The following is a 12,846-nucleotide window of genomic DNA, read 5'->3' as shown; positions in this document are numbered from 1 at the left end:
TTTCAGTCATCTTCAAATACAGACATAGTTTTCCCAAACATTAGCCTTCTGATACAAAGCTTTGTTTTTCACTCCTCCGAGGTCTCTCAATTTTTAACTCTTCTCACAAAGTTATTGAATGCTTCCTTTCCTAAAACGATTGCCTTGTTTTCTTCTCATGAGCAAAAAAACCCCATGGAAACTCACCCACATTTTTCTGGTTTGGCAAGCATGAACTTATTTCAAGTACAAAACTAGACTTCCATATTAAGCAGAATCTAGTGTTGGTTTAAACAAGACTTCTGGATTCACAAACACATTTTCATACTGAGGTGTCTCATGTGAAGAGACAGCACTGTCATAAACAGATCATATTCTTTTGCTACTCAACAGTTTGTCAATTGACATAATGGTTCCTCGGAGGTACTTAGAAAAGGCAGGAACAGATGTGGTAAACATAACAAGGATCATCCTTCAGAAAAGTGATTAGATGTAAAAGTTTGGAGTTTGGGGTTTTTTTGCAGGAACTTAAGCAAAGGAGGTTACAGTTAAGATTGTCATCCACCTCCCACAAATTCAGGAAGTAAGATATTGAGATCTCAGACAGCGGCTTCTGGTCAGAACACCTGCACTGTGGGGTGAAATCAAATACTATTTTGTTTTGGAGCAAGGAACTGTATTTTAAGATCAGCATGTTTGCAGCTATATTTTTTTTGTAAGAAAACCGATGTAAGAAAAAGAAAGGACCTATGGTTACCTCCTGCAACATGGCGCTATCTTTATAAAAGATAGGTCAAAACTACCAGCAAACTACTTCATTAAAGAGCAACTGTTAGTACTATAGGATCTTGTCTTTCAGAAGGCAACATGGGTCAATTCCCTCCTAACTAGTCAAAATCTCTACCATTTAAAAGTATAACATAGCATTCTTGACCCTTATAAATTCCTGAAGTGAGGAAGGTTACTACTACTTCTGCAGAAAACCCACTGTTTTTCATTACCATCTCTGCTGGATTTACACTATGCTAGTATTCTCAGCAAAAATTGGGTATTATTACAAATCAGGACAAGACAATCTTTTCAAAACATCAAGGGCTGTGCAATCTCAAAACACTGCATTTGCCTAAAGCTTTGTCTCAGTTAACTACATAGGCCAGCCTTTTCGATATTAACTGCTTGTCTTAGAATCTATATTTTTTCCCCTTAGTTCTAGAAAAAGACCTGGAAAAGAAAGAAAGGTAAAGTGTTAAGATATAATCATCTTTTCTTTGAGATGCTGCAACTGCTCAGTGCTTTTCTGTAGTATCTGTGAAATCATCACATGAGAAAATAAAGTACCAGAAAGTGCGTCACCCCTCCCATCAGTACTGCACAGCACTGTATTTGCACAAAGCACATGACACATACAAGCACATAGTGCAGAGCTGCAGCCCAACCCTCTTCTCAGCCACAGAATGGCTTCATCTTGTCCAGCGAAGGAAGTTTGTGTTCTAAAATTCTGAACTCTTACAACTTAAAAAACGTTACACAATAGTACATGTCCAATAGATAGTAAATGCAACACAATGTTCAAAGAAAAGCAGAAAACAAAGAACAAGGGCAGAGAAAAGGGGGGCAGGACAGGGGACACACGAGAAAGATGGAGAGTAGGCCCACCTAGAACAAGAATGAAAACGTTACAAGAAGCACAGCACAGAAAGAAAGGTGAAAAATTTAGAAGATTCTCAAGTATCTTTGTCAGTATATTTCACACACATTTGTTTAGCAGCCCTGGTCTAGCACTAGGACATTTCAATCCCAGTCTAGTACTTAACAGACATACACACCCTACACCCACTGCTTCCAGTCAGCTCACATGGCTCAAGCCTGTGTAGAGACTAAGGACTGCTATCCTATCACTGACCCCATGGAAGAACTCTGAGAATTCATAAGGTGCTGTTTTCCAACTTACTCAATGTCTTCCTTTACATAAAGGAAGAGAAATGAAGCAGAGGAGATGAAAAGAATTAAAAGCACAGCAACAAGAAGAATCAAAGTAAACATTTTAACTCCTCTTCCAGTAGGCAAGAGCTGAGGACCTACTCTGGGGATCAAATCTAGTTCCACAATCAGTCAAACAAGATTCCTGCTTCCTTCTTAATGTGTACCTGTTACAAAATTCCAATTGGCCAGACAAAAATAGTCTCAGAGACAAAAAGGAGGAGCCCTGAAAAAACTCAAGGGGCCCAAACCATTTTAGTATCACCCGAAATAAGGTTATCACACATCTTTATGAAATGTGGGGAAAAAAACATAAATCCTTCCTTTTCCCCCCATTGCCCTGCCTACACATTTAACAACCTTCTAGTGTTCAGAGCAGTCAGAGCCAGAAGGGAATGGATTACAAGGTCCAGTGTGTTCAGTAGGTCACAAATACTCAAATAAAGGCTTGCAGGCAGAAGTTCTGAAGAAGTTCCTATCTAGTACATGAGAATGCAGCTAGCCTTCAGTGTACTTTGAGGTCTCTATCACTATATTTAAGGATAAATACTTGAACCTTCTCTCCTCCTTAATGACCCCATAGACACAATGCTGTGGAGCAGTATGATCAAGCTCTATGTAACAGCTGAGCAAAACATTCAGCAAGAGATGTGAATTAATTCGGACTCCATTAAAAGGATTATCTTTGAAACTGCAATGACTACTGCTCATTGCCAAACGAGCAAATTTTTCATTTAAAGACAGAACTTCAACACCAACACACCACAAAAGCAAACAGAATCGAGAAACAACAGACCACCTGCTACAATACAATTCACCAAGTTAATGACTAAAGCAATCAATATTTTAAGTAAATTTTTGCCTAACTAGAGTGCAAAGCCTTCCTGTTTGCACTCAGAGTCACAAACAATAGACTCTTGTACCACTGATGAGGCATGAATAAAGACTCATCCTAGCAAATCTGACTTTGAAGTTGCAGCCAAAACCTTAAAAGTTTATCCAAATAAAAATACAAATAAATTGATAACTCCATAGAAGAGAGGAAATTACAAGTTATTTCTGCACCCCTGCAGACACTTGATATTAAGGCTTCAATTCCTACAATACAAACAATCATAAGGTATCATTTGTGAACAAGAGTAAGGTAACAGTCCTTCTTCAGAACTACCACAAGATTGTTCACTTTTTAAAAGGTATGTTCCTGCATGAAAAAGCCAACCCATAGAATACTATTTTGAAAGTTAACTGCAAGCCTTTAATTTCATGCTAGAAACATATTTATCAATCTTCTGAAGTAGGTAACATCGAATTCACAAGGCATAAGACATTTACAGGAAATATTAACCTTTGGGCTTGTGCAAGTGCAAGTAAAGTGAAGCAAGTATGGAGAATTCTAAGTAGAGTCAAATACTTATTCTTTCAGCAGTTTCTGTTATGTACACTATTTGTATTTCCTTCAATCCAAGCTAAGGATAGGAAGAGGTCTGCAAAGTGGTTCCTTTAAGTAAACTGTCCAACACAGAGTGCTTTAATTTTCCATGTTAAAAAAAAGTTTGCAGCTGTATATATTTCAGCTATATTCACAAGTACAAATACATGTTCACACAGACTCTTTGAAAGGGAGCTGAGTCGACATACCTACCTGTCACATTGTTGCATTATAGAGATTTCTTTAATTATTTCTTGAAGATCTGACTCCACAGGGACCTGTTTAATTGCTACAACTTGTCCAGACTCTTTGTGTATTGCTTTAAACACGCTACCATAAGACCTAGAAATAAAAGAGATTCTTTTTTTAAAAACAAGATAAACTGCTTCTTATTTCCACTATGCAGAAATTTTAAAAAGTCACAGAAGCCATATGCTCATACAGAAGTTTGAGGTTTTTTTCAGGCTGCAAAAATTTCAGTTCTAATAGGACCTCAGGAAAGAAGCGCCTCTGAAGAATGAATCTTTGTCAAGATGTAGTGTCTCTAACTCCAGTACAGGTGTAAGCACCCCTGCTGCCTTAATAAACAAGGGACATCAAAAATGTATCAATATATTTGGGGAAGCATGGAAGTCTACTGATGCATGTATTTCCTTTATTATTGAAACCTGTCTAGAGAAGAATTCCTTAGGACATTTACAGTCACTCTCTCTAACTTAATATTCCAACACATGCTTTATACACTGTTTCCCTCTGATCCCATCCTCTCATAAATAGCTGCACTTACCCTTCACCAAGTTTCTCCAGAACATCAAAGACTTCTTCAGGCTGCTTAGTTAAACTATCTTCACTTAGCTTTTTCAGCTTGCTAAAAGAAACACAAAAGTTATTTGTTTGTTTGGGGGGGGGGGGGAAGACACAGAACTCAAGCAAACTTTCTTTCAAGCGAGCAGATAGAAATATTATAAAGAAGAGCATTCTCATGAAAATAAAATGCCTAAAGTACAGTAGTAAAATTTTAATCAACCATCATAAGATGAAGAAAGTTATGACAATTTTTGTCATCATCACTTTTCCACTAATGTTTGCTCAATTCAAAACAGCATGGGACCAAGTCACCATCCAAACCACTTCCCTTGCTAAAGCAGAAACAGCTAAAGAAAGAATACAGTAAAGCTCACCTTTCATCAAAAAGCAGCCAGCGTACAAACACATGCTCATTACTGCCTAGAGCACACTACATTGTTATCTAAGAAAGTATGAGCCAATCCTTCACCCACACAAAATATCCACTTTCTAAACTATACCACTCAAACCAGTTAATTATATCAAGTTAAAAGCAGAACACAGAGTCAAGATGACTCTGGAAGCATATGGTAGCACTTCACCTTCACAGGCGGTTGCAGAACACTGAACTTCCAAGAGCTGAGTACTCTAAGAGTTGTTGGGGCAGTCCCTTATTACATCTTTGTGAATGTACATAGGGACAGGTGCAACAAAATCTCTAATTACATACCACCACATTTTTCCCCTCAATCTCTCTGTCTCTCAGAGTCTCAAATCACTCAGTATCACCCTGTGATTTCTCCCAGCTCTTCCAACCTACTCTTACCAACATCCTTTGCCCTTTACAAGCAGTCCTAGCCTTTCCCCAGACTCCAGCATTCCCAGCCCCCCAGGTTCCTGGCAGATCTCAGAACCAAACTTGGCTGCAAGCTTGCAGCAGAGCTGACACCGAACACAGCTCAGGAAAATATAACCATACACACATTGTGGTGAGGCCGGGTGGCTGCAACACGTAAATCCTTCACCCTAAAAGTTATAGGGAATTTGGCTACAAGATTGAAATAAGAAGTTAACTCTACATGATAGCCAAGGGTACTATTAAAGTAGAAGATGAGCTGAGGAGTAACTAGTGCTTTAGTGTCAGATATACACAATGCATTCCATGTGCAAGAGGAGGAAAAAAAAAAAAAAAATCTGAAGCACAGCAGATCGAGAACTTATGGAAAATGTTATCCTGTGACACTTTCCTGGAAATGAATACAAAATAGGGGAAAGGCATGGGGGCTTGGACAGAAAAGATTATAAAATTTAACACTGGAAGACAGTGTTCTAAAACTCCTTGATATTAAGGGATGTAATTCTGTAATATACAGAACTAAAAAAAATTAAAGTGAGATGACTGATGAAGAAATTCCTGAGTCAGATGATTGGCAGTCACAGGTCTCTTCTAAGTAAAGACAAAAAAATGAAAGTAACCATATAAGCACAAAGGTCATATGGATTGGTGTTAAAGCAAGCAAGCAAAGCAGAGGTGGGAAGGTGTACACATTTGTATATCAAAGAACTATTACTTCACAGATGTAGCAATTATATGAATACAAAAAGCATCCATAATCAGGAAGGAAAGGTGCATGAACTTCTGCAAACACCATGCAGTTTGCTAGAGTAAGGAAGTTGGAAAGCATGTGTGTTTAAAAGAAAATAAAAATCTCCACAGCAAAGGAAAGGCACAACTCAGGAAGACAAAGAAAATCAGCAGAAAACTCAAATGAGAGTAGTAAGGTCTGCAAAGAGGCCTACAAATCAAACACAGGAACACATAACTTTGCTTTCTTTTTCACGCCCCTTTCTGCTTGCTAGACTAGAAAACAGAAAGATGAAAATTAAATCTTGCAGAGAAGCCCACATTTCATTACTAAGCAAGTGTAAATTGAGACAAATAAAAATAAAGGGGGGGGGACAGATTTTGCATGTAGGTATTACAGAAACAAATCATTAATTTTGCTTCTTTTATGCTATTACCTATAGCCTTAAAGGCAGCATTCACAGAGTTAACTGCAACCATCCTCTGCTTGTCACCAACAAAAAGCACACACAGAGTAATCTTACAATACCAGCAGACCCTCAAAATAGAAAAAGTATGACCATTAGCTGAGTCTCTCACTTGATCAGAGAGCTGCATAACAGAAGATAAACTCAAAAGAACAGTGGAGGGACTGAACTTTTTATTAACTGCAAAGGGAAAACATACAGTGTAACCTCAACCAGAGATATCTATCTGCTCATCAAGAGAGCAATGCCTGCTAAAATAAGAAGGAAAAGGAGGCAAAAAACCCCCCCATACCAAAAGAGTTCCAGCAGCACCATTAACACCAAGGCATTGGGAGTGCTTGAGAAAAGTCAGGGAAACAATCAGCCATAAACTGATCAAAACCAGTGTCACTGTGAAATAATGGATTAACTGGAGTACTTAAAGAGACAACCTGGAGGCCAAAGAAATAAGTATTCTGTAGCTTTACAACTGTTTTCACATTATCCAACTCTGACAAACATATTATGGGACCAAATAACTCTTTACACTAAGGCACCTAAACGCTAAACCTATTTAGAGGAAGAAAGATACATCAACCTCAGGAATTTCATCACCAAATACATGACTCAAAGTACTTCACACTCCTTCATAAATATACTGTAAGAGTACAGATGCTAGGTCCGGTGTTGAAGTGACAGTATTAACATCACAGGTCTTTGAACTATAGAAAGATTCTAATGACTCAGACTAGTCAATGGTTTCTATTTCTAGAAGTTTAATAGAATTCCCAGCTCTTAACTACAGAACAGCATGAAAAATACCCTGAAAGGATTGAATAAAGAAAGCATTTATGAAAACTTCATGAGGAAGCTGATGACTGTTGTAACTGGCTGTAAAACATTTAAAAATACAAGACGACTAGAAATATTATCTTATTTTATTGGTTAAAAACAAGCAACTAAAACTTGGGACAGAGAAACACATCTAAAACTTCAGAATCAGCTTCTTAACCAGGAGTTGTCTCTGTGTGTGTCCTACTATCCAGACTTTGAAAGCATGCAAGGTAAGACATATAGAAACAAACATTTCAGAAGGATCACTGCTTTTTTAAAAGCATTAAAGTGTTCTACATAGGGCATGAATACTATGAGCACTCAGTAAAAGACCTATCTGCTAAGGCATGACTAGAAATATGAGGGAGTAGGGAGGGAGGCATAACTTAAGAGACAAAGAGCTCAAGAACAATGAGAGAGAAAGATGTCTCATTCCTCTCCCTCGTGGGTCCTCTACTTTAATACAAGTGTTTAAAATAGAACAAAAAATCAGGTACTGTTTTATTCTGGCCACAGATACAAGTGCCATATATATTTGTGAGAAAGTCTAAAGGAGATGTGTAGAAATATAAAAGCTGGGTAGAAAGTCATTCTGGGTTTTTTTGCTCTAGAAGATCATCAGAGAGTGACTATGGGATATTTCAGTAGGCTTCCAGAAGGAAAGTTGTTCCTGAAAGCAGAAGGACTAACCAAACTACAGTTCTGGGACAACAACAGTTATCAAAAGGATTTTCTTGCTCCAGCAGGTTTGACTTTACTCATAACACCTAGTCTCTTAAACAAGAAAAATACACCCTAGCAAAAAAATTATACTTTTATAAATCCAGCTGACAGGAGAAAAAAGGTATACTTAGCATGACCAGAATCTTACATGTCATTGAGTACATCAGCAAAACTCCACATAACTAAATGCAGAAAAACCTAAAAACAGTAGAGGCACCCAAGACTACCAATCCTATCAAAGATCAGAAAAATCTGAAGTGGGACCTGAAAAAGCAAGAGATTTTTTCCCCCCTCACCCCAACATGGAAAGACAAAGTATGAGTTTAGTGTCCTACAGACATTACATACAGATTTTACAAAATAAATTGATGTGCTACAGAGGTAGGCATAAAGAAAAACCTGAAAGCTTACAAAGAAAAATAAAGCAGGACTAAAGAACAGAACTCCATCAATTACTATCATGAGTTATGGAAAACTGGACAGCTGCTGCATGAAACATGAATATATGTGGTTTATTTTGCAGAAGAAATAGCACACTGAAACATTTAGAAAGAATGGCTGGGATCAATTATACTGATATATTAAAAGAGAAGCAAGTAAAAGAAATCACTGCAGTCATCAGAAACAGAGGTGGCATTTGAAAGCCTTGAGATATTTATGCTGCTTTACACTGTTCACACAAGTATAAGCAAGCTTACATTATTGTATAGTGTACTTACATTTAGTTTTCTACCAATGAAACCCAAGCAAACTTACACTTTCATCCCATCGTTTTCAAGAGGAAATTTTTATCATCATGACCTTAAATGCCCATTGACATGAACATTAAAACCAGCCTATTTTTCGCAGACAGTTCGTATTTTAAAAACAAGTTTTTCCCTTCCTACAAAACTTGAAAAGTTATATTTCAGTGACAATTAAACCGCCCCAGTTTAAAGAAAGGAGCGGAAAACTTTAATTAACATACTTCATGCTTGTTAAAGGGCCTTTTATTTGGCAGCAGCATGCAGGAGATGGTGTTCTGTCAAATACATAGTTTTTAATTTTGCCCATCTTTAGCTATTTTCCTTTTCCCTTGTATGCAACCTATCTCCTCATAGATGGGTATGCCAACGCATACAGAAAAATGCAACAATAATAACAGGGGAAAATTCCAAGACTCAGAAGCAAATTTTGTAACTATTTCAAGAGTGGAATTCCTTAGTGAGGGAAAGAAGTATAAAGCACATCTGAAATACAGTTAGAAATTCAGATGAAAGAAAACACCGTGTCAACTACTACACAAATTGTTCAGTATAAAATCAGAACACTTACTCTAAATTATTTTTAAAAGTAAACAAAATTATTCTGAAAAGGGCTTCTCCTTGGAAGTCTTTTGTTACAGTACATTGGTCAAACAAGAAAAGCTAGTGATTTTGACAGCAGATCCATGAAAAGCCACAGTGACCTACCCTGTCACTTGAGCATCATCACTGCTACTTTCTGAAGGGCTGTTTTAAAGATTTACAGGGAAGGTGGGAATAAGAGTGCCCTATATCCATAAGGGAAGTCTGGAATTCTAGGACATCCATGCAGCTTTGAAGTGTTCAGATAAAATTCTTACTACCTCTAGATGAATGTCTTGCACTACAGGTATCAAGGCAACAGATCCTTGTCAGTAACTGCTCCTGTGGACAACAAGCATCAAAGTAAAGGAGCATAGTGCTCACATCTATTTTGCCAAGTAAACACGGTGTGTTCATTCCCAGCCACTACTGCATCCAAGGCAGTCATCAAAAAATTCAGCCCTCAAAAAATAATCTATACTCCTTCTAGACTTGCAGAAAAAAGGGGTGACCTAGCAGAACAGTTGGGAATGCCAAACAATCAGAAATCTGTAAAAAACAATGGATAAAGGCATATATGTGTAAATTTATTAAAAACTCCAAATTTTTTTTGAAAGAAAAAAACTCTTGATTTGAACTCTGAGTTCAAATCTTCCCTCTCACTAAAGAAACAAATCCATTAAGTTCTCATCACATTCAAATTTCCAGAAATAAGCTTGAAAAAACATGGAAAGTATAAAAACATGCCAGAGAGTTTAGAAGTTCTCTCACCAGCTTTCTAGTTCTTCCTGACTGAATCTAAGGATTTAAACAGCTCCTCACTTTCAATTAGGCCAGACACATGCCTCCAGCTAGGTAATAAAGTTAGAGCAAATCCGAGATTATTCCCAAAAAAAGTCTTATAGGTTATGTTAACCTCAAGTTTTATTTTCAATCCTTTGATATCACCAGATCCCAAGCTTTGCAGTGGTGCTGGTAATGTTGATTACTCCTCAGACATTGCTATTTCTTCTCCTAAACCCTTGCTGCTGCCTGTCCTACTTCCTTTGAGACATGCAGCACTGTCAACCTGAAAGTACAGTGCAGGCCTGTCCATCCTCATGCCACTGCCTGCTAAAACCACTCTGCATAACAATTACAAATCAATTCTTGGTCAAAGTTCTCAAGTAGTAGAAACTGTTATTTCATGTATTACTGGAGGACAAAACAGTGTAAGTTCAAGACTGCATTCTTCTTAAGTCCTGTCATTCTCCAGGAAGCTGTTTTAAAGAATTTTAAAGGTTTTAAATGTAGAGTGTAAATGTTTTAAAGCAGAACACAAAACCTGATTTACTATCTTCTACCACCGATTCCTACTGTGTACTCCCTAGATTTTTCATTAAATTAACAGGACGCAAGAGTAAAATATTTGGGAGTGCTAAAACAGTAGTACATGTAAACTGTGCAATTACATTTTGTATACCACACAACTACATTCTATATAGTTTATAATAACATCCAAGAAAAGATTTCTCCAATTTAAATATACCCATAAAAAATTAAAGCAAAATTATTTTGTGCACTAAGAAGACAGTGTCACATTTAAAGCAAAAGTTCATGGTTTCACATCATTACATATGCACACAAAAAGAAGTCAAATGACAAATGCTCAAAAAAACCCCAAACCCACACATAGCAATTAATACGACAAAATAGCCTATGTATTTCAGAAAATACATATACTGTGGGAATACTCTTGATTTTTGCCTCTTCCCACTCCCTGATTAGCAAACGCAACTATGCAACCCCCACGCCCACAAGTATCCCTCCACCAGCAGGACACAAGGGCACTTTCTAATGTGGAAAGATAAGAACAACTGCTTATGTCTGTTGCTTTCACGGACCTGAACTAAACTCCTAGGCCACAAAGGGCTCTTCTCGGCGATGAAGTTCCCCTCATTTCACATTAAGATGTCCCTCGTGGAACTCAAGCAGCCCGTAACTAAGGGCTTGCCTCCGCCTGGACGCGTACCCTGGACGGTTATTTCGTGGACACCCCACGCACACAGAAGACCTTCCCCACGCAACACAACCCCTCGGGCCGCCGGGCAGGTCCCAGCCGCCGTCGTTGTCCCGCCGCCCCCCTCACAGCCTCCAGGACAGGGTCCTCCCGAGGCCCGCGGGGGGCCGGCCCAAGGCCTCACCCCGGCCGTGCCGCCGCGATCGCTTCCGGCAGGGGAAGGGGCCGCCAGGGAGGGTCGTTACCTCTTGGGCGCTGCCTGCTCCATGCCGCTGCTGGCCCCCCGGCCCCGCCGTCCCGAGGGGGGCTCCCGGCTGAGCCCCTGGGAACCACCGCAGCAGTAGCCGCTAAGCTCCTCACAACTTTCGTTGCGAGCTCGCTGGCCCTTTAAACAGGGCTCGCGCCCTCCCTCAGCCGCCGCCGCTCCCGGCCTGTCTCAGGCAACCGCCACTACCGCTACCTACCCGGCTGCCGGCGGAGGCCCGCCCCCTCGCGCCTCTCAGTGGCTACAACCCTCGCCACCGCAAGCGCTGATTGGGTGGTGCGGAAGTCTCTCAGAGCGGCGGGAGGGACGAGGCCCCACCCTACCACGGGAAGGGCGGGCGGGCGGTGTCGCGCCGGCGGGAGGGGAAGAACATGGAGGCGGCGGCGACGCCGCCGGGGCTGAGGCGCCGCGCTCCCGGCATGCTCCGCGCGGCCGCGGGGCACGCCGGGAGGTGTAGTCCGCCCGGGAACCTGCCCTACCCGGCCCTGCTGGAGGAGCGGCCCGAGGGGCCTGACCGGGCGAGGCAGACCGGGAGGCGAGACCCGGGGCCCTGAGGCGCCGCCGGGACGAAGGACAGCCGTCCCTCCCCCACACGATCACCTCATGCCCCGACTCTTGGGCCTTCGGGCAAGGGCAGGCCTGGGGCACTGCCGCCGCCTGAGGCGGAGGGAGCTCTTCACCCGCTGCCACCGCCGGGCCTCGTCGCCTCGGGGCAACGCCGCCGGGCGGCCTGCGCCTTTCATCCGCCTGTCTGCACCAGCCAAGGACAGCCGGGCTTGGTGCTGAGCTGCGTCCAGCCCCTCCTTGAAAAGTTAAATCTCTTCATGGACAACTGGCTCCAGAGCACCGCAGAGAGAAAGTCTGAACTTAGTCATGGCAGGATGGGGGAGCTGCTCTCCACTGCTGGCTCGGGTGACACTGTACAGCTTTGAGGTGAAAAACGCTGGCACTTGAGCTTAACTTTTTAATGCCAAAGCATACAAGTTACCCTGCAAAGCCATAGGAAGCTCTCACATAATTATTCAAGAAGTAGATTTTAGGCCACTGTGTACCGTGGGACAGGTACCTGCAATTTCTCCACTTTACAACTTCTGACTTTCTGCTGTTTATGTAGCAGTTTAAGATACTGACAGAGCATCCAAGTAGATCCAGCCAAGTCCATACAAGAAGAGCATAAATGTTCAAGCCAATTTCTGTATCCTTTCCTGAAAGTAGGTTTATTTGCCTAACTAATGGAAGTTCAAGGTAGTAAAACACTTGGGCAAGATCTATAAAAATAGTGAGATGCCCAAGTCCCACTGAAGCTGATTTTAGATGTACAACAGCACCCCCCCGCCTAAAAAAACCTCCACACTCCATACTTAGTTTCATCTCTTTGATGTGCATTAGCAAGGAAATTTTGAATGACTGAAATCCTGCTGTTGTGCAAGTCCTCTACTTTGGCTGAGTCAATCCAATCCAGTTGACTCACTGTGGTCAGGCTAAATGCACAATG

The 12,846-nt window shown here is 40.9% G+C and overlaps 1 protein-coding gene across 3 annotated transcripts in view; it reads right to left on the bottom strand.

Moving 5' to 3' along the window:
- STK3 (serine/threonine kinase 3) overlaps positions 1 to 11,547 on the bottom strand; it is a 144,859-nt gene extending 133,312 nt beyond the window's left edge. For all 3 annotated transcript variants that reach the window (XM_074898648.1, XM_074898649.1, XM_074898650.1), the window contains exons 1-3: positions 11,332 to 11,547; positions 4,176 to 4,256; positions 3,602 to 3,730 (exon numbers count right to left, since the gene is read on the bottom strand). In XM_074898648.1, the coding sequence (XP_074754749.1) occupies positions 3,602 to 3,730; positions 4,176 to 4,256; positions 11,332 to 11,354 (233 nt within the window). In that variant the 5' untranslated portion in view covers positions 11,355 to 11,547. The remainder of the gene's footprint in view (positions 1 to 3,601; positions 3,731 to 4,175; positions 4,257 to 11,331) is intronic.
- Positions 11,548 to 12,846: the final 1,299 nt, after the last annotated feature.

The sequence above is a fragment of the Athene noctua genome, chromosome 2 (assembly GCF_965140245.1).
Source record: "Athene noctua chromosome 2, bAthNoc1.hap1.1, whole genome shotgun sequence".
NCBI classification, from domain to species: Eukaryota; Metazoa; Chordata; class Aves; order Strigiformes; family Strigidae; genus Athene; species Athene noctua.
This window is presented reverse-complemented; position numbering and strand designations above follow the sequence as displayed.